The sequence below is a fragment of the Halichoeres trimaculatus genome, unplaced genomic scaffold, assembly GCF_033239565.1.
Source record: "Halichoeres trimaculatus isolate MK-OKI-2021-1 unplaced genomic scaffold, fHalTri1.1 fHalTri1_scaffold_19, whole genome shotgun sequence".
Taxonomy (NCBI): Eukaryota; Metazoa; Chordata; class Actinopteri; order Labriformes; family Labridae; genus Halichoeres; species Halichoeres trimaculatus.
The window spans coordinates 11,835,000-11,857,440 of NW_027437197.1; the positions used below are offsets into that span (position 1 = coordinate 11,835,000).

General features: G+C 37.9%; 1 protein-coding gene across 1 annotated transcript in view; it reads right to left on the reverse strand.

Annotated features, from left to right (window-relative positions):
* Positions 1 to 111: 111 nt before the first annotated feature.
* Positions 112 to 22,441, reverse strand: part of pth2ra (parathyroid hormone 2 receptor a) — a 54,388-nt gene continuing 32,058 nt past the window's right edge. Inside the window, exons 8-12 of the mRNA XM_074695462.1 lie at positions 20,504 to 20,570; positions 18,151 to 18,245; positions 17,400 to 17,538; positions 10,680 to 10,721; positions 112 to 8,844 (exon numbers count right to left, since the gene is read on the reverse strand). Coding sequence (XP_074551563.1) covers positions 8,461 to 8,844; positions 10,680 to 10,721; positions 17,400 to 17,538; positions 18,151 to 18,245; positions 20,504 to 20,570 — 727 coding nt within the window. The 3' untranslated portion in view covers positions 112 to 8,460. The remainder of the gene's footprint in view (positions 8,845 to 10,679; positions 10,722 to 17,399; positions 17,539 to 18,150; positions 18,246 to 20,503; positions 20,571 to 22,441) is intronic.

Sequence of the window (22,441 nt, forward strand, 5' to 3'; positions counted from 1 at the left end):
AAGTTGCTGAAACACATACACAAATTTGTATTAAATTTTAAAAGATCAAAGAGTCTTCAAGCTAATGGCAGTAGAAGTAATACACCAAACCATTTATATCATGTAATGCATAATCTTTTATTCACTCTGAAAAAAAGCTCAACATGAGTATGAATTTAAAGCCAGTTTGTGTTGTATTGTCAGAGATCCCAGGTCAATAACTCATCAGTAAAACATTGATTTTGCAACACTGTCACCTCAAATTACAGACTCACTGCAATTGATGACATCATGTTGTGGCAATGCAGCTCAAGTCTACTAGTGTGTTTTATAATCTACAGTGTAGCAAATGAGTAGAGGAAGCACCATGTTTTGGGGCTTCACTTTTGGAGAGCTGTCATGTTGTTCATCTTTTATCACCATCACTGATTTAAACAAATACTACTGCAAGAGTTAACCTTTCTGGCATGCACTCAGTTGAATGCACTCAGCATTTGGTGCCCCTTAACATGTGCTTGTGTGGCCTTAGTCTCTTGCTGAAAGTTAGCACTCTTCACTAATGACACTTAACTTGGGCAAATTTAGTTGTAGAGAACATGTCCAATCAAGGCGTTGGTATCCAAGTCAGAGTGCTGCAGCATGATTTAAAGAGCTACTTCACTTAATTAGTTTTTTTCATAATTCAGTGCAATTAACACATCCGACGACTGACTCATTAATTTAAAAAAGGCATTCACATCATTTCAGAAACATGGCAAGCCAGATTCTTTCACTTTCCCCATGTCTCGTCATTATCTCGTCTGTTTAAAGAGAGGATGGCTGAGGTTGCCAAAAGAACCCAATGGTAAATTGAGTATGCAAACCCAGCTTGTGTTTTCCTTATTTAAAAAGTGAACAGTAGTGGTGGTAAAAGGATGAATAGATTATTATCTACACTGAATGCTGCAGCATCTTTTGTTCTTCTTACTAGCTTATAGTTCAGGCATAGCAGATGCAGAACAAATAGTACACTGATAAGAGGCGAGATTCTAACATCACACAGGCTGCTATCGTTATGCTCAACAGGTGCATTAAGTTCATTAGACTCTGAGACCATCAGGGACCATCCCATCCTTCAGTCCTCAAAATTCATGTTTTTTTTTTGTTCAGTTTTGTAAATGCACATGTGAGTGTTGCTGAGATTTCATCCTCTACCCAAGAGTTTTTTCAAATTGAAGTTTAAAACAGTCACATGAAAAATGGAATATGAAGCAGATGGCTGAGTGTAAGAAGCTCCAAATTGAGACATCTAAGACTAAGGACCTGATTTGCATGCCCCATGTTCACCTCTAAAAGACTTCAGTGAGTTTTGAATATTTGGTTTCACTGAAATGCTTTAACAGGTCTCTTGATTGCAACCAAAGCTCTTTACAGCATGAATCTGTTAAGAAACCTGAACAGCCTGCATGTTGTTTTCCTCTGAGCACAGGGTAATCACAGTTTCATCAGGACCTTTACCAGCACTAGCACAGAGTTTGCTCTGTGAAATAAAGCATGGCTGGACTTAAAAACAGTTCTTAGAAAAAGTTAAATCAATACACTGACTTTTGAGGAGGTAAAGACACTGTCGCCGCAAGGATGCAAACAGTCAATATCACACTTGTTCAAGGTATAAGTTAAATAACATTGTTTTGATAGAGAGACACCATTGATGTGTTAGTGAAGTATTGTTTTAGTCTTTGATGCTTGAAGAAAGTTGGATGTAGTCTGTGTCTCCTGCTGAGACTGGGTGATGATGATGGAGGTGGAGTAACAGTGTCAATAAAGTTGGGGTAGAGAAAAAAAGGCCTGTGGTGGAAATCCCTTTGCACACCAAACACATATTTTTTTCACATTATTTATTTATTCATTTTTATCGAACCTACTGTTTTTTTAATGCAAGCTTTCACACTAGTATTTTATATTTTAAGACTGAGGTCAATTTTTCCAAAGTTTCACTTGCAATGAGTACACAGACAACCAATCAAAAAGTTTTTTGTTGCATACCAAACCATTTAACATTAATTGTGTTTGTGTCCCATCATCTGGTTCTTAACAACAAAAGACATAAAAACTACAAAGACAACAACTACAAGAACATCATTTGGAGGAGAATAGCTGTAAGAAACCTGCATATTTTTCCCAATTTCATGCTGTTTATTCACGTGGTGGTTGGTGTGCAAAGGTCTGTATGACAGGCTGTCCATGACGTTGTCACTACCAGGACCCAAATTGCACTATGGGGTAAAAATGTAGAGAGATAAAGAGATTTTTATTGAATTATTTTTTTTATATAGTTGTCTTTTATGATCTCAACAGCCCTACCCCAGGATTAATATTTTTTGAACCACGCATATACTGCCTGGGGCTTTTTTCCCCTTTACAATCTTACATACACTTGAACATGTGAAGTCAAGGATCATTTTGTTTCTTCTGAGCTCAACATACTCCCTCAAAACCTCTTGTCAGCCATAACAAGTACGTAATAATCTACCCAACACAAAAGAAAGTGTCCCTTTACCTGAATTCTGACTGGCATTGAACAGAAGTGCAATAGTGAAGGTGTGACATGGCCCTGCAGCTCAGCTTGAACCCATTGCTCTCTGTGCTTTTGCAGCAGACAGGATAATAGACATCACAGTGAGAAGCAGGCAGCACTGGACAGACCTTGTCAGGGTGTCAAAGTTTTAACAAATATCCAAACATCCTGATGTCCATAAAAAAGTGATGTGTCTTTTTTCTCTGTGTGAAAACACACATTTATTTTTTTGACATTTTGTTGAGTTTTATGACTTTGTGTGCCCAAGGGATGTTTGAACCATTTCTCAGCTCCTAGGGCCAGATATGAGCAACAAGCAGTTTGTCCCATCATGGCAAAAAATCAATAACACAGTCAGTAGAAAAGCCCACTAATCCTCAAAGGGGACTCTGCAGAGAACTGTGAGGACAGTATTTTATAATCTTGAACTTGGCTGATGACAACATTTCACCAAAAAAAATAAGGGAGAACTCTGACCTGTCACTACTGTAATAAGTATTCCACCCCCAGGATAATGTTTGTTGGCAACAAACCCAAAGCACTGGTGGTGATAAAAGAGTCTCCCTAACTGTAAAATGAAAGTTCTCCTAAGCTTTAATCTACTAACATCACAGACAACAACACACAACACTGAGGTTGAAAACTAAAACTAAAAGAAACTTCAAAAATGCACCCTCGAAAGCACAAGTGGTGGTTTTGTGAATTATTTTTTGATATATCAAGAAAAGTTATAATCAGACCTCGAGGCAGCCAGAGGGGGAAATGATGAGCAGTAATAGGTGTTATTAGAAACCAAGCTCTATTCTTAGTTAATTCCCCCTCAATTTTTTGGTGGCTCACTGCTTTAACCTTGGAGCCAGGAGAAATATAAATGATTGATTAAGATTTAAAATGAGCGCAGATGTTTTAAGCTTTTTCTCTCTCTTAGCTGATGCATGGTGATGATGAGATACTTCTGTGAATATATTGGGCTGCACAGGTAAGAGTAGAATTTAGTTTGTCATGCACTGCGACTAACAGGTCTCTGTGCGGGTCACCGATATTGTCACTGCCTTTCAAAAAGATTTCAAGTGACAAGGCTGCAGTAGGATTAAAATTCAGCACTGGAAACTTTTATCTGTAACCTCCACCCTTAAGGGCCTGGGACTGAGACCCACAGGCAACAGCATGGCAGCGACTCTGCCTGTTTCTTAACAGTATTCACAGTGAGAAGCAGAGAAAAAAATATGGCTCCACTTCATAACATTACTTATATTGATATTAATTCATCATTTATATGCCCCTTCGTATCAAGCCTTGAATACACAAGGCTAAAATTAACAATTGTGATATATTAACCCATTATACACTATTAGGTCTTGTGTACTCAATCTCAATGAAAATAATGGTTGCTGTAAACTCCCCAGGTATGTATGTGAGAGTGTGTCAGTTAGTGTACTAAGTGTACAAAGCAAAATGCCCACACAATAGGATGGCTAAGCTCACAGAGAATTCTTAGGAGTAGTTTTTAGGCAAAGTGACTAGTAAAGTATGACTGGTGAGAGACAAACAGCAGCAGATGGAGCCAATCAATGTGACACATTGCATTATGGATGTTTGTACCAGAACACCTGTGCCTTGACTGAAGGGGGCTTTATCGAGAAACCTGTAGTTGAGGCTGTTCTCTTGTCATTTATTCAAAATGACATGTTATGGTTGTATAAAAGTGGTTGAACATGATTTCCTTTCTGCTTCTTTAAAAGCAGGATTTTTCTTCAAAGCAGTGTGTGTTGCAGAGTTTAGTCCTTACAATGTGGCTTTCACTTGCACCGTGACATATATGAGTAAACAACATTAACAAAGGGACAGATAATCCATATACACAATCTTTAAACAAATGTTTCTTTCAGGAAGGGCACCATACTGAGAGAAATTACAGTCCTGAGCTCACATGTTGGGTGTGAACCCTGTTGGAAAGCCAAGTAGGGGTTTCACTTGTGTTTGTGTGCTGGATTTAGTGTGTGCGTGCTCAGCTTTTAAACAGGAATCCTGATAATTGTCAGGCCTGAAATACCACAAAGGGGGAGGAAAATGTCTTTGAAAAGAAAGACGATCACCAAGTAGAGATGAGGTAGAAATTATGATGACATGCAGTGAAGCTGTTCACAACAAGGCAATGCAAACAGTTCGCTGCACGTACAGTTGTAAGGATGTCCTGATCAGCATTTTTTGCCCCTGATCCCAATCCCGATAATTTAATATTAACTATCAGCCAATACCAAGTCGCGATCCGGTTTTTGGGTTAGGAGATAAACTTTATTAAAGAAGTGAGAAAGCGAAGCAGCACAGGTTTTTTGTTGTTGTTTTGTGTGTTAACAATACTGAATCGTAATAAAAAAAAAAAAAAAGTTAAGCTTCTTAAGTCAGTTAAACTAAGTCCAGCTAGTTTTGAAGTTAATACCCTCTGGATCCCAAACCCGTCGGCGGGATCAAATTACCACTTGTTTTTCAACGACTGGCATTAACAAGCCATTTATCCAATCCAAAAACTGAAAACACTGGGGTAATCGTCGGATTCTCCGGTTTCCGAGGGTACTTGAATGTATCATATGCGAGACTGGAAACATGTCTTAAATGACGCAGAAGACAGGAGTATTTCATCAACATCACCTTAAATTCTATGTCTTCTCAGAACATTTGCAGACAATGGCCGGTTTGCTTGCTTAATTTAGTTGAAAAAAAAAATTATGCTTCTTATGGCTTTCAGCAAACCCTCAACGGTGGACAACTTGTATGCATGTAATACAGCACACTAAAATCAGAGGCTGCCCTGAACGCATCTCTCCAAAGACTGTGAGAGACTTCGAACGTACATATTAGCCACCACCTGGACTACCTCGTGTTTTTCCCCTTTCATAGAAATATTTCGCTACAAACTGGATTATAACTTCAACTGACCTGAATCATCCATGGCGAGGGATCAATCTAGTGTGCTGCGAGGCTAAGCAGAAACACTGGACAAACTTCTGTTGCCAAATTGATCTCGCCACCATCACATCCTCACTTGACATCGGTGCATGTCACTACTGGCTGTGCTGTACAGCTTCAGTGAACCAAGTGTCTGAACGGAAGGACATACCGTGGCTGACTGAGATGGCATAAACCTGCGTCCCGCCTTCTTCTCAGAGCTAAATTCATCCGTTCTTTTAAAGCCCAGAAACAACGGAGCAGCCTTTCCTCGGTGAGTGAACTACTTTGCACGTTGTTATGGGATGTTGTGGTCGAACTGAACGCTTCTTAAAAAGATTACAAGTGTGGCTGTTGGACTGTCTTCACTTTCTAGTTTGATGTATTTCCACACTGCTGACACTAAAGCCACGGAGTTGTTAGCGCTAATAGCCAATAGACTTTACCTTGTTTGTTTTCGACCTTTGAACGTTTGTCCCCGTAGAGTCACCGTAGGGTAAAGCAGATATTTTTGCTGTAACGTATCTGGTTGTCCACATGTGTTCTGTAATACAGCGAAGTGTGGTTGCTGCTCTACGTCACTGTACCATACCTTATTTTATCATGCTCTCATCAACTTTATGAGGGCGGGCACACTTATAACGCTCGGTTTTACTGACGCATTGGTGGTTGGCAGCAATTTTGGCTTTATGACTACTAACACGAATGATCGGTTGGGAGGCTCAGCTAGAATTCCTGATCACTGATATTTGAAGGGGACATATCATGCTTGTTTCTCCTTTTCACTATGCCAGACTAGGATGCCTGTAAAGTATTTCTTCCCTCAGTACAAGTCATTTAGTTACTTCATTGCCCCACAATAGCATTCTCAATATCCTCATTTTAGGCCATTCTGAAGATTTCGTTGAAACGCTCGGTTTCGAGAATGACCTCCAGTAACCTCGCACCGTCACAGCCCTTTGTGCTCAGATAGGTCAGTTCTATCGGAGGGGTGGAGGGGGTAGAGCCAGGGGGCGGTTTTTGCAGCATGGCAGTATTTACAAAATTGCCACATTGAATGGGGCAGACCGAGCGAGTTTGCTGTTTGCCAAAACTTCACAGTAAGTCAGTGTTACCATTCAACACACCTGATTCAAATGATCAGCTCGTCATCAAGCTCTGCTCGAGCCTGATAACGAGCCATTCATTTGAATCAGGTGTGCTGGAGTGGAGTAACATCCAAAACATGCAGGGCAGGGGGGCCCCAGGACCGGAATTGAGAAACACTGCCGTAAGTCATTGATAGCACTAATAAAATGGCAGAGAGTAGGATACGTCCTTTTGTATTGGACCCCGAGTCAGACCCGGACGGTTCTGCAGCTCAGGAGGAAGAAAATCCACCTCGACACAGATCATCTCAAGACGCTTCAGTGTGGTGAGTCAAACCGGTAGCTACTGTAACATGTATAGTTTATATGTGGAAATTTAGGCAGTCTTCACCAATAAACTATTTCTTTAACAGGGCTCCATCCTGCTCCTTCACTTTTCTTTATCTGTTTTATCCATCATGCTGAAAGTGTAGTCTAAAGATCGCCTCTACCGTCAGTTCGTCACTATGTTAGCACTCGGTCAAGTTAGCCAGAGCTAGAAGGGAGCTTTATTTATACTCGGCTCTTGGTGGGTGTATCCCTCGGTGGCGGTTGTGTGACTAACTGACATCACAGAGGAGGAGCTGCTTTATCAGATTACTCCAATAAAAAGAAAGGATCCTCGTGTCGTCATGAAGGTCGAAATCTCGCGGCCAAATGGCAATGACCTATTTTCAGAGGCATCAAATCTCGTTCTAGGATATCAGAAAAAATACAATATCTAATTTTTTGAAAATTCAGGGGGTGAAAGGTCTTGTTTTCAACTTTATTATTTTATATGTAAGTATTAAATCACGGATCAGCATGATATGTCCCCTTAAAAAAAAAAGGCCAAAATCGTCCGATCCTATACAGGGGATCGGAACACCCCTACACAGTTGTGTGAGTTGTTTCAACATGCTAGCAAGCTATGGCTCTGAAACCAGTTTTCTGTGAGTATTGTGCTTTTCAACCTTCTTTCATATCTTTGAACTGTTTACAAGACTTTTGATAGTTTACACTTTTTATGCAATCCAGTTTTGAGATTTGATTGTAACTGGATTTTGCCTTGACTGAGTGGGGCCGCCAACAATTCAGTGTGTTCATGTTTTTACTACATGTTTCTGCATTTATGGTATGGTTTTATTGTAAGTCAGCTTCAACATTGCAACACACTTGCTGCATGGACAATTTTGTAGCCTCATTTCTCTGATACTCAGCAAATACTGTCAAGTTGAACCATGATCAGAAAAATGCACTGTAGCTTTGCCCTTCCTGAGAAAATTAAGCAGCCTTTTTGTCTTCTCTGAAAATATACAAATGTCTGCAAAAGATGGTCATATTTTCTGTCTATTTGAAAGCTTGTAAAGGTGAGAAATGATTGTCTTCAGTAGGAGGGTCTGTGCAGCAGATTCTCAAAACACCAACATGAAAAGATACAGTAATGGTGTGGATGAGTGTTTTTGTTGCATGACATGCATTTCACCTTTGTCTCCTTCAAATACATTATGTGCAAACCACCTCCATTAGTGATCAGCAACATTTGGCACAATGGCTAAAAATGGTCAGAGTGAGGGATAAGTGTTCCCTTAAGAAGGTCAACATTTGCTTTGCTATCAACACTGACGGCGGTCAAGTTCATGGTCTGAGTCATGTTAGCAAACTGCTTTACTGGTTATGTTATGCTTCATAACCATTTAACTGTGTTTTTTAACAGTTGGAATTTGAAGGCTTTTTTAATGAGTTACATTCATTGTTGCACAGTGACACAAGTTTCTGCTTCCCAATACCCTGTTTGACGCTGGCTCAGTTTTTCAGAAAACTTTCCATATCCTTAGTCCATACTGCAAGTTTTCTGCCACCATACTACTGTTACAATGTCTCCTCCTCATCCTCGGCTGTTGCACTTGCATTAAGAACAGGCAGGTTTTCTTTCAGTGAGATATCATCCACCCTCTTTGGCCCACTGTCCTCAGGTTCTTCAGGTATGGATGGGTCTGAGTTACTGATAACATATCCTGGTAGGGTGGCATGCAAGCTTATCAGGGGACCCGAGCTCTGGTAAACACGGCTTGAAACAAGTGTGGTGGAGCGTGTGGAAGGTCCAGCTCCTGCCAGGTGGGACTGACTACTGGTGCTGTTGTTGTTGAGGCCCACAACCACATTGCCGTAACGGTAGCGGCCACAGACAACCGGGCCTTCCCACTCAAAAGCCAGGTTCCAGCGTGTCCAAGTTTTCTTTATCTCTGCCTGAACCTGCGGGAATAGGAGGGACGATGGATTAAAATATATTACATTAAAAACATAACACTTTAGTTCAGAACACAGAGGATACTTATTCACAAGAGGATTGAGGGACAGTTCAATATGAACTGGATATAAATTGAAAAACCTGTATCACCGATTTCATTTACTTGTGCCACCATAAATTGCTGAGAAGTGTCCTCTCTTCCTGCAATTTATCACATAGCAAAACTGAGCTAGGCTCTATCAGGACAAGAGGGCACAGCTGATAGCTTGTACCTACAACTAGAAGATCTAGGGGATCACTTTATATAAAAGGACATCAATTTTTTAATTTTAGATTTTACTAATGTTGTTGCACCTTTTGGTTGTAGTTTTTCTCAGAAGTTGATACTGGGACTGACAATCAGTAATTAAGAAGTGGAGGTTTTCCTGAACTTTAAGCCTTATTCATTACAAATAAAAATTTCACGCTGTGTGTACTCGGTGTATTGCATGATTTTCACGTTTAATTGAACTGCTAAAATAAATTAAATTTTTGAAAAATTCTTATTTTTTAAGATGCACCTGTACATGTCCCTGAAGAATGTAAAGGTTGTGTCTGAAAAGAGCCCCAAAGAGTTAATTCATATATATTTTAGTGCAGCACCTCCACTCTCTATGGGAAATACTGAGTTGGGCCATGTCTACATATAGCCGGATATCTGGAAAACTGTGTATATTTTCATAAATGAACGCCTGTCATCTGCATGAAAATGCAGTTTAACGTCACTAAGAACAATGTTTTCTGAAAACTTTGGCCAAAGTGAAGTTTTTGCAAAACTTTAATTTTGTGGTTTCATGCAAACACTGGTAACAGAGTTTTCAGTTCTCAAGTTTCACAATTGAACAATGAGGGGTCAGTGTGATTGGTTGGCACTGTCTGGACAACACTGCCAAATATGGGTTTGGCGTGCCTGAAGCCACACTTACCGGTGAATTTACTCGCTGTGTGTGGACAAAAGTATTTAAAAAAAAAAAAAAAACGGGGGTGGGATTTGTTTTTGAATATCCCCGGTTCATGTGTACAAGACCTTAGAGAGAGTGTCCAGCAGAGGCAGAGGTCTTTCAGGTACACAGGGAGGTAGGTTAATAGACCTAGACTGGGAGGGGATATCACAGGCAAGAGAATGGCATTTCCTGCCCACATCCAAGAGAAGTAGCAAAAAGCCATCACTTACTGTTCTCTACCAATTTAAAGAAATGGTGAGATTTAGCTCCCTTTAATGTGTGGAGCCAACAAAGAAGCAGTTGCATTACATAAAAGTGAAAAAGCTGAACAGAACCCAAAGTGGAATGTTAATAAGTGTTGGTGAGTCATGTTGTTTAGTGTTCATTAAAAAAAAAGAATAAATTTGAGAGGCTCAGATTCAACAAAAAAGGAAAATTGCTTTTACTTTGAGGTGTTTGGATCCAACCAAAAGGCTACAGAATAAAAAGAAGTGCTTGTTAGAATATGAACAACAAAAGACAAGAAAAAAGGCAAACGAAAAAGGAGCTCAAAAAAAAACCTGGCATTTGATTTTGATTTCCACTTGAAAGACTAAAGTTATAAGAAAAGAAACATGGTGTGAACAACTGTTATTTCAGCGCCTTTTTAAGGGTAGAGGTAAATATTTTAATGTCACTTCTTACCTTTCAACAATTTTATAATGTTTTAATCTACTTTTTATAAATGGGTGATTAAGCTTTAATTAAACCAAAGTTCATTTTGTGCTTTGTTTTCAACTTGTTCGCTTTAGTCTTGCTTGTGTTTTGTATGGTCTTGGGATCAGCAGTGTGAGAAAAGCCAACAAAACCACACTCACCTCTCCATTGCAGAAGCAGTAGATGATGGACACAAAGAAACCCTATAGGAGAGAAAGTGTTATTTAATGTGTGAACACAGGAAACCAAGTGTAGAGCTGCAAAGGTTACATGTAGAATGGTAGTCACATCGATTTTCTGTACGCCATTCTGAAAGAGTGCTTTGCTACTTTTCAATGAAAGGCTGAATGTTCCAGGTCCAGAGTTTTTTCTTCAGATAGTGTTATCCTGTTGCAAAAAGATGGCTTTTTTCTGATTTTTGTACTGAATATGTTTCTCCCATGTTTCAGCTTCCTGACAAACATTTTAGAGACATGTTTTCGTGGTGCTGGGGACATGTGTTTTGGAATATTTTCTGAAAAATATTGCATTGCAGAATAACCACAAAAACAGATTAGAAGAGACTGGAGATTGGGGTTGAAAACAGTGACAACTTTGGCAGATGTTTGTAATGTTTTTCTTGGGTAAAGACTCAGTTTCACCTGAACACCATCAACCGCTGTTGTGAGGACGGGAACGCAGAGAACTTCTTTTTAACTCTGCTTTTCTTTGTGCAAGATAACTTTTGCTGAATGCAAAGCACTGTATTTCTTTGTAGGTACTTAGCACTACACAGCTTAGTGTTTCACAAAAATTCAGGGTGAAAAGAGACTATTAAAATGCCAGGAATAAGGAAAACCTACAGTGCCACAATTAAGTACAGGAGAGACTGGAAAGAGCCTTTTATCCAACAAACTTAACACATTCAAAGATTTCTTTCTTTCCTTCCCCACTCTGATTCTGTCTCTTGTTGAGAGAGTAGTGAGCTTTGGATTGCTCTGTCCAGATTTTAAATTTGGGCTAAAACAGTTTCAGATAAGTCCTGATGTCAATAAAAAGACCATTATCTAGACAGATAATGAAACATTTGCACGCTGTTAGGCAGTCAATACTTGTGTGATTAAAGTCTTATTGGCGGTATAAACTTGTTTTTTTTTTTCATTCATTTTTTGTGAGTGGGTATGATTGCTCAAAAGAGTTGTGCTCTGACTTTGGACACTGCTGTTTTCAGTGTGAGAGCCAAACAGAGGCATGGTGGTTTGAGCAGACTGACAGACAGAACAAGATGAATCAGCCCATTCTGTACTGAAAGCTCTGGTTTGGTTTGAGCTTTGCTCATTTTAGAGTACGGGAAGTCTGATTAAATCTGACTCATTTTTTTCACTTTGCTGTCCCAGTTCTCTCAGCTTGCTCCATTGTATGTATCCAAGCACTGCTTTCTATCTTGTAGAAAGGATTTTATTGGCCTCATTTGTCTCATGTGACTAGGGATGGATATCTGGCAATCGGTACCAGTACTCAACGATACCAATTTTTGGTACTTTTTTGTGTTAATGTGGTAAAATAAATATCAAGTTTTTTAATGAAAGAACATAATTTTTTTTCAATTTCACATATTTATTCTTCAATATATAACTTTGCAATGCTGTGTTCATGCCAAGTATGGAAAATCGCCCACTCTTCCACTCCCTCACAGTCACAAGGATGCACTTAGATACCTAAACTTGGTACCTTTTGGTTTTACCTGAATCGGTACCCGATACTTTTGACAAAATTTGGTCGGTACCTAAAACAGGACCTAATTTGGTACCTATCCCTACATGTGACAATTGCCATTAAACACACCAGTCATTGACTTTCTTGTGTTGCCAAAATTAAGGTCACAAAGGCTTTAAAGGGATACTAAAGTTAGATGCAGATCCAAGTCTGGACAGAACAATGTCACAGCCTGGATATGTCCCTTAATCCACTTATTGCCCAAGTAATAATACCACCATCCAAAATACTGCAGACACCTTCAAACTAAGCATGTTTTAATGTCTTAATTCTTGTAAAATGTGTCAATTACACTGAATATAAGCCACATACAACTGACAAGTTAAGTTTCTGGCTCTAAGATACTGGGACAATTTTTTCTTACCCCACATTCATCTGGACCTGTCAGATGAATGTGGCATACAATGTATTTTTGCATATGCAGTTTTTACAGTGCAGACTAGTGGAAAAAAATCGCCTTGTTGGATCTTAACACCACCCTTGTGTCGTATGATCCAGTTCTTTTAGATATGAAGACCATGGTCAGCCTTTGTATGACAACCACCTCAGGTCGAGGTTCCCGATCCTGTTCGTCTAAATGCTGTGCTGTTTACTTTGCTAACCCATGACTGTGCCACCAGATTCACGAACAACATGGCCATTGAATCACAGATCATATCACAGTAGTAGAAATCTGAAACAAAATTCAAAACAAAATACAGGGAAGACTTCAAAGGCCCTCAAGTGTCAATAAAACTGAGGAGATGAATGTTGGTTTCAGACTTTCTCTGTACGAGCACACAATGAACTTGTTGAACACTTTCATAAGAAAACTAAAACACTACCCACCAACATTCCCAGGGCTTGTGTCTGCGCTAGTATACTGAAACACCACCTGATGCTCAAACTGCTGTGCTAAAGAGTAGTGAGAAGAGCAGAGGAATCATAAAATCATATTCTGACCCTCTCTCCAAGAACTATCCCAGTGTTGCCTGAATGACATCATAAGGACCCACAGGCAGGACATCTCACAGCATCAGAGCTAGACATGCAAGACTTTAACACCTATTCACAGACAGTCAATGGGACACATCACAAGATGTGCCATACTGTCAAAAACAAAATGCGTGGCAACCCACAGCATGTTAGCAAGGATCTATTAAAGAAGATTATGCCCCCTTAAATTTGTAGAGAGGCAAGAGCTTTTTCCATCTATCACCGTTTTAATGATTTTATTTCAGCAACTTTCAAATCTGCAATTTTCTTTTAGTACCCTGCTATTCAAACCAGACATATTAGTGTTTTTTCATATGCCTGTATTCAGTAATAAAGTGTATTATGACTTTGCTATGAACAGATCTGCTCATGCCGAGGCTGATGGACTGATACAGTTGGTGTTTTAAATCAAAATAGAAGGAGAGGTGCGATTTTGGTACCTGGTTTGCAACAAAATGGCCCTTTTGTTGTGACTGTCATCACAAATGCAAGCACACAGAGTCACTTTGTGCTTTTGATTCACCAAGTGCTCATCAAAACCAGTCAAAATCCTGCAAATTATCAGGTGCATTAAAAAGCTTCAAACATTTGAATGTATGAAAGGAACAGTGTGAATGTAACCACTTCTCTATCTAGTATTTTAAAACTGTATTATACTTTGTGACCATTGCAGTCTCTCATTTCAGGAGATCTCAACACATTATTATGCACAGAGTTCCCTATGTCATTATTTTCGCCCTGTTTGAAAAAGAGGAGAGTACAGCATTCAGACAAATTGTACGAGAATCTATCATGAAAAAATTTCAATCTCCCTGCGCCCCGCTCTCTGTGACCTTAGCCCTTGTGTAACAAACTCCTTCTTTGTTGTCCTGATGGGCAAGGGGGGACAGACTAACAAAGGGTATGTGGTCAGAAGGTTAGAGTCAGAGCTGTGGAACAACATTTTTAAAAAATAGGAGCCTGGATTGGTTTCATAATGTTTGCTCAGGGCTGGTAGGTTCAACTGTCTCAACAGAACAATAAGAGATTTGTATTTTAGTACATGTGCTTTAGGGGTGGAAGAAAAAAAAAAAATTGATATATCGGGATTTCTTTGATGATATCAAAATCAGGATACTTCGCAAAAAAAAAAAAAAAAAAAAACATTTTTTTTTTTTTTCAAATTCAAATTCTTTAAAGTTACCTCTTTTCTCCAGCAGAGGGTGAAATGTTTCCCCCTGGCTCATGTGATGTGCATTTTAAAGGAAAATATGGCTCCTGATATATTCTGTAGACATGATCATTATTTAACTTTTTCCCATGGTCTGATGTTAAAAAAAAAAAGAGGCAAACTAAAAATCGTAAATATCGAAAAATCGCAATTTAAATCTAATCAGCACCCCAAAAATCATAATAGAATTGAATCGCGGGAGTAGCATACGGTCCCAGCCCTAATGTGCTGCTTCAGCAGGGGGACATAGTGCAGCAGGTAATTGCACATTTCAAGAGAATAGTTCAAATGGTGATGCTAGCATGACATTTGACATAGATACTCTCTAAGCTCCACTGTTTTGAAATATACCATCAGAAAATTCAAGGTGGCTGACATTTTTCAAGATAGCTGATGTTTTTATCAAGGGCTTACTTTTTCAACAGTTCAAATGTTGATGCAAACTTGAAATTTGGCATAATTTGGCATAAATACTCTCTAAGCTTCACTCTTTTGAATATATCATTGGACATGTGAAAATTCAAGATAGTCGCCATTTTTTAAGATGGCCAATGTTTCTATCAAATGCTTATTTTTTCAATAGTTCAAATGTTGATGCAAACATGACATTTGGCACAAATGCTCTCCAAGAGACATTTTTTGAAATTTAACTACAGGATCAGTGGAGAGAATGGCACTGACCCAGCCTATGACCTTTGGCTAAGGCAGGACTGTCATGAAGTTCTCCTTATTCTGCCAGGCCTTAGACATCGAAGGTCAATGTTCTTTATCCACGATGGTACCATAGATGAGTGGTGCCTTACTGTTCCGAGAGCAGATGCTCAGCAACATGAAGTACGGGTGCTTTTAGTGGATGATGAAGCAGGAGGTACTGTTACTGTGTGTTCACACCAAAAGAGGCAAAAGAGGCAAGCATGCCGGAAGTTCATTCATTTTTTTAATGAGAGCCCAGTGTCCTGAGCGGCCAAAGCATCCTGAGCGGCTAAAGCGTCTAAAGCATCAAAAAAGGCACCAGATGAGAAGTTGGTCAACTTTCTGGTAATTAGCTATGACGCAGTTCAGCAGCAAACGGTGGCAACCAATCAGAGTAGAGATGTCCTTCGACCGAGCAGGCCAAAGGACCAACACATGTAACTTTGGTTCCTAGTTCCCACTTGGATACAAGAAAGCTCATAAACTGTGTTCAGGCTCATCCTATTCTTTTCAATATACGCCTTTTTAGCTACTGCGACCAACAACAAAAAATTTGTGTCGCAGAGGTGGTAGATTGTTTTGGTGAGTTCAAAAAAATGTGCAGTAATAGCAGAAAATAGCGAAGTGAAGTGTAGTTTGTGGCAAAGACGTAGCCTAGCCTAGCATGCAATCATTTCTTGCTTCATCTGAATGAGATGACACCAGGGCTCCAGACTGACTTTTTTTCAGCAACGATCTGAGGTTTACGCCGGGGGTGCAGGTTACTTTTATTACCAAACTGTCTCCCGCTGGATCCTTCTGGATCCTCCCGTGGATGGACTGTGTGTACCGGACTGTGCGCTTGGATCTGAACGGACGGACTGACCTGGTTTTCACTTGCCTGCTTTGGGCTACCTTTTTTCTTCCTTGAGGATTTATCTTTCGTTTCTTGTGGGTCAATGTCGTTTTGTGTCACTGACTTAAGAGGACCGGAAAAAACAGGATCAAAGGAGCGTTTAAAATAGTGTGAAGAAGGACAGCTTATATTTTTTCGTTAGCTGGGAACTTTTTATGATTTTGGGTTTATGAACATTGAGATTATTGTTTTATTTTGGTTGTGATTTATTTTGGAACGGGGAATATGCATGGGCTGCGCAGGGGTGTAATTTATTGAATAAAAGATTAACATTGAGTCCGGCTCCTGGGTATTTTTCTTTAGGATTATAGAACACACACACACACACACTCACACACACACACACACACACACACACACACACACACACACTGTGCAAATGCGCAAATGGGCGCTCCTTACTACCACAGAATTTAAGTACATGTCAAAACTGTAAAAGTTTGATGTCGTGGATAAATCAATATTATCTCCTTTTTAAATTGCTTCCTGCCTGTCAATTCGCTCATGACTGTTTAGATGATGATTTTACATTATGTTCATGCTATGCTTTAAACTGAAGTTGAACAACAGCAAGCAGCTGCCGCTGTGAAGAAGTCCGCTGTGCAGCTCCTTTAAATGACAAGTGGGATTTTACTCTGACATCAGTCACGTGACGAGCGGCCAAGGCGGCTAAAATATTTAGCCGCTTTGGCCACTGTCCGCTTTCTCGGCCGTGCTTGCCGCTTTTGCCTCTTTTGCCTCTTTTGGTGTGAACGCACAGTTAGGCTGATGCCTCATAAAAAAAACATTACGAACTGTCTATGAGTCAGCTCAACAAGTAAGTGGAAATGGAAAAACATAGTTCCATTCATGTCATGAATGAACACTTTTAATTACCAAGAAACTGAAAAAAAGATTACGCTAATGAAAAATGATGTAAGTGTACATGAGGTATTTCTGGTGACTGCACACTTTGATAAGGGATTTTAATTGAGTGCATACATGGAAAAGGTACACCCTCTACACTTTGATGTTGCTCATTTAACATAGGCAGACCAAAATGAGAGAACATAAAATCTCATTATGCAACAGCTTCACTGTGTGATGAGGTGCGATCCTGACCCTGACACAGACAGAATAATCTGTAGTAGATAATTATGTTTCCCACAGTGTGGAATGGTGATGTAAAGGTTACATGGTCATGTCTTTTTGTGAGACCACAAACTGTGATTCTTTTTGCATGATTGCAATTAAGCAATTGAGGCGTGTGTGACCTTCATATGACAGCTAAAAGAGAAAACATTCCCTAAAATATTATTAGTAAAACTCTATCAAACATGAAACATCTAATGGAAAGAAGAGGTCAGAAAGTACCTGAAAGGAGTTGAAGAACAGCTCACAGTACATGCGAACTTCCCAGCTCAGGCCCTGCAATGTATGAGGCATCCCCACAAAGACAATGTAGTGGATGCCGAACACCATCACTAACACAAGGGTGGACTTTGCCAGTTTCCTGTAGAGACAAACACAAATACACACAAAGAAGTGAAAATTGGTTAAATTGTTTCTGCTAAAGTTAGAATCAAATATAAGGGTTATGAATATTAAGGTTCAGATTAAGTTTGGCCCAGAATAAGGTTCAGATTGGTTCCAAACCAGACATTTGGTTAAGGTTCAGATTAGGCCCAGGCTGGTTTGGACAGATACTGCACTTGGTGCACTGAAAATTAAATAGATATTGCACTTCGTAAATGTATTAGATGATATTGTATAAAATGAACTGTATTATACAGATATTGTACTTAATGAAGCTCTCTTTCACTTTTAAATGTGAGCTCCAACATTTGCTGTAAATACATTGCTGCGTTTACAGTAACTGAAAGTAGTCTGTGTTGCAAGGTCGTCAAACAAATTATCATCATAAAAATGCAAAATACTCAGAAACTTGATTTAGGGTACTGGATATGTTTCAATTTTCATTATTTCATTTTTCATTTAACCACAGAATCCCAGGAATGAGGCACTTTTGGACAGAGTAATCACAGAAAAAGAAAACTCAACTCTGCACTCAATGTGACTTTCAACACAATTTGAACCACTTGTTTTATACACTCAGAGTACATACCTGTACTGTTTTCTTGTGTCGTATCTCCCAGCATTAGTCTCACGTATTTTCGTTGCCAACACTCGCACAATATTCACAAACAGAATGAAGTTGAGCTGGAACAGAGGAACAGGGTTGGAGAGCTTTTAATCTGGTAACTAGAAACTTGTAGGGTCTTTTTTTTTGTCTTTTGTTAATGACTTGAATTTTAAACAAATTCCGTAAAAATGCAATTCACATTCATGCCTGCCATAATGTGGTTTTACTATCTAATCTCCACATACAGTTAAGCTCAAATTCTTGAAGCGTTCATATAAGCGCTCAAAGGAGTGACTGTAGAGTCATCGCTTTCTCTGCCAGTGTTATAGGATTTGTTTCGAAGACTTCATTGGGTCTGAGGCAGAGTCTTTGAATGATGCAAATTGAGGCTTATGTGTAACAAATTGTGTAGCTCCAGAACATTCAACAGCATGACAAACGGGCTTTGAGCTGCATACACTGGATGTGAGTTAAAGTAATTTATCGTCATTTTCCACAGTTACAGATACACCCAGAAAATCAGTTTGTTCTTCAAATCAATGGTAAAATGTGCTTTTATTTAACAGAAAGTGTGACTGTGTTTTATGAAATAGTTCTGGATTTTTCAGTCACAGTGGAAGTATTTTTTATTTCTCCAATTTTCAGAATTCTTTAATTTCAAGACTAGTTACAAGCTGTTTTTGATGTAAAGTTAAATACTTCTGCATGCAACACTTTTTTTTTGCATTTAATTTAATGAACAGCAATCCCTTTGTTAACAATCAGTGCAACAAAACAATGAAAACTGATCTAGAAACACAAACATTAAGCTGGATTTGTGTCATTTAAATTCTTCCAGACATTACAATTCCTACCTCAAGACGCTTTCTCAATCAGCTGCAACAATCCAAACCCAACATTTTCAAGCCCTCTATCACTCTGAATGTCAACCTTGCGTTTGTGCTTGATAGAAATCACTGTGAAACTAACTAGTAAGATTCATCCTCAAGAAAACTCTGGCAACTAGTTGTCCACATAATCCTAGGTGGACTGGTGGTGAAGCTGTCAACAAATTAACAGATGAACTGTCTCACTGATTGACAATGCCATATAATGGTGTATACTTTTATGTGTATCTATCTATCTATCTATATATATATATATATATATATATATATATATATATATATATATATATATATATAGATATATAGATAGATAGATAGATACACATCAGATAGAAACAGATGTGTATCTATCTATCTATCTATCTATCTATCTATCTATATATATACATATATATATATATAAATATATATATAGATAGTATGTATATAGTATATACATATATGCTATATATATATATATATATATATATATATATATATATATATATATATATATATATATGTATATATATATATATATATATATATATATATATACTATATACATACTATACTATACTGAAGTTAAGCCCCCCACATAAATAAAACTTTCATAAATTGACAAAGTTCTTCAAGGTGAGGTTAAAAACTATATGTATGTATATATATATATATATATATATATATATATATATATATATATATATATATATATATATATATATATATATATATATATACATATATATATATATATATATATATATATATATATATATATATATATATATATATATATATATAAATATATATATAGATACACACAAAAGTATACACCATTATATGGCATTGTCAATCAGTGAGACAGTTCATCTGTTAATTTGTTGACAGCCTCACCACCAGTCCACCTAGGATAATGTGGACAACTAGTCCACATAATCCTAGTCCACATATATATGGAACACATATATATATATATATATATATATATATATATATATATATATATATATATATATATATATAGCATATATGTATATACTATATACATACTATACTATACTGAAGTTAAGCCCCCCACATAAATAAAACTTTCATAAATTGACAAAGTTCTTCAAGGTGAGGTTAAAAACTATATGTATGTATATATATATATATATATATATATATATATATATATATATATATATATATATATATATATACACATATAGTATATACATATATGCTCTATATATATGCTCTATATATATATTTATATATATATATATATATATATATATATATATATATATATATATATATATATATATATATATATATATATATATATATATATATATTTATACATACATATAGTTTTTAACCTCACCTTGAAGAACTTTGTCAATTTATGAAAGTTTTATTTATGTGGGGGGCTTAACTTCAGCTAAAGAGCACAAATAACCTTGTCACATTCACACTCTTACCCCAATAGCTGTCAGGATAGGAACCTGGTAGATCCACTTTATATTACCAGCACTTAGCTCCCAACACCTGCAGGTGACAAAGACAGAGGGAGGCAGATGTAAACTGAGACTAAAGATGCAGCAGAAATAAGGAAGAAGCAGAAAAGATGGCATGTGGTGTCTTTCAAAGGGCTGTCTGGAGGTGCAAAGACAGAAGAGACCGAAGAGTTTTCCCCTTATGAACACGTAAAGTCAGTTTAAAGAAGAAAAGACTTGAAGCACAAAGGCACAGAGAGTAGCAGAGCAGCGGTTCATAAAAAACAGATGAACAATAACTAAGAGAAGAGCAGGCAGGAAAAACTCATTATGCACAGCTTAAATACCAGCTGTTCCACAATAAACAGAACATTTAACAATAACAGATAAAAGATAAGACTCAGTTGTATGTTTTACAGCACAACATCCATTTTTATTTTTTTTATTTTTTTATTTTGTAAATGCTTACCTCTCCTTTTTCCTCTGACATTTTCAATGGTTTAATCCATTTTTACCTGAAGTCAGACTTAATGTACTTTTCCATTATTGCTCCAAACACTTGTCATATTGTCATATCACGTGCCATTCCAGGCATACCATTTGTCTTATCAATATGTTTAAGATTTTTTATTTTCACTTTCTGTACCCAAACTGCTTTCATGGCACATCTTTCACTTGAAAATCTTGTCTTGCAGTGAGGTTTTTTGTTTTTTTTTTGGACCATTTTCTTGATGGTTTGCTGTTTTTGTGCTGCCTGATATATCTTGATTAAGTATTCTGATCTTGTTTGATGTGAAACCATATCAGTCAAAAAGGCAGCCAGCAATCTAAAAGCTTTTTGATCTCTCATCCTAAACATTAAGTTGGAGATTGGTCTGTTATCTCTGTGAGCTGCCACTTGTGCAAATTTACATTTTTATCACTGAAAACATCAAAGGAACCATTGCATAACAACACCGCTTTAAACACTAGGGGGTTTAAGGGCATTATGCAAACATGATTTTGTGGTTACATGTGCAAAGGATGATCAGACTCCAAGCCTGCAAGAATTTATCTTACATGTAAGAAAAGTGTGGTATTTCAAAGCACGGGGTGAAAATTTTACCAATGGGTGGGCAACATGAATATAGAAAAGCTTCTGGTTAGGGGTCAGTCAATTAAGAGAAATTTCTTCATTCAGATGAAGAGGCATTGTGAGAGCATTCTAAGAATTTGTTACAAATCTGTGGCGCAGTGAAAGCATATTGTGTGGCTTAACAAACCCTGCTTCACTATTTGGCAGTCAGATAGGTGAGCCTGGGTTTAGAGAATGCCAGGAAAGTTTTAACTGCCTCAGGGCATTGTGTCACTTGTGAAGCTTGGTGGAGGAGAGTATCTGGTATTCTTTTCTCAAGTGAAGTTCAGCCTTAATGGTTCAGCATAGCATTACCTTGTAGATAATCCTATGCTTCCAAATTTGTGGCAATAGTTAGAGGTAAATCCTTTTCTTTTCCAAACGGACTGCTCCCCAGTAAGCAAAAAAATGGTTTAATGATTTATGTTTAGAAGACTTGACTTTTCAAATTACCATCTATGGATCAAAACCTCCCAAGTAAACTCCAAGTTTGTACTTTCACTGCTATGCAGACAACACTCAAGTCTATCTGTCTGCCAAACCCATAGACTGTATATAGAGTAGACAGCATGGCTCCAACCTTTACAAATGTACGGTTTAGAAGCCAAAGTACCCCCGTCACAGGCGCAGCCAGAGTCTGCGCAGTAGACACTGTGAGGACTACTGGAAGAATCTGAGTGGAGCCGAGTGACAAAAATGATAATCATGATAATCAGAGTCTAATCACTTCTTGACTCTATCTTTCAACATATTTTACAATCCCTGAAAAGATACACAAGAACGGCAGCTGTCAATCATTGTTAGGCGTG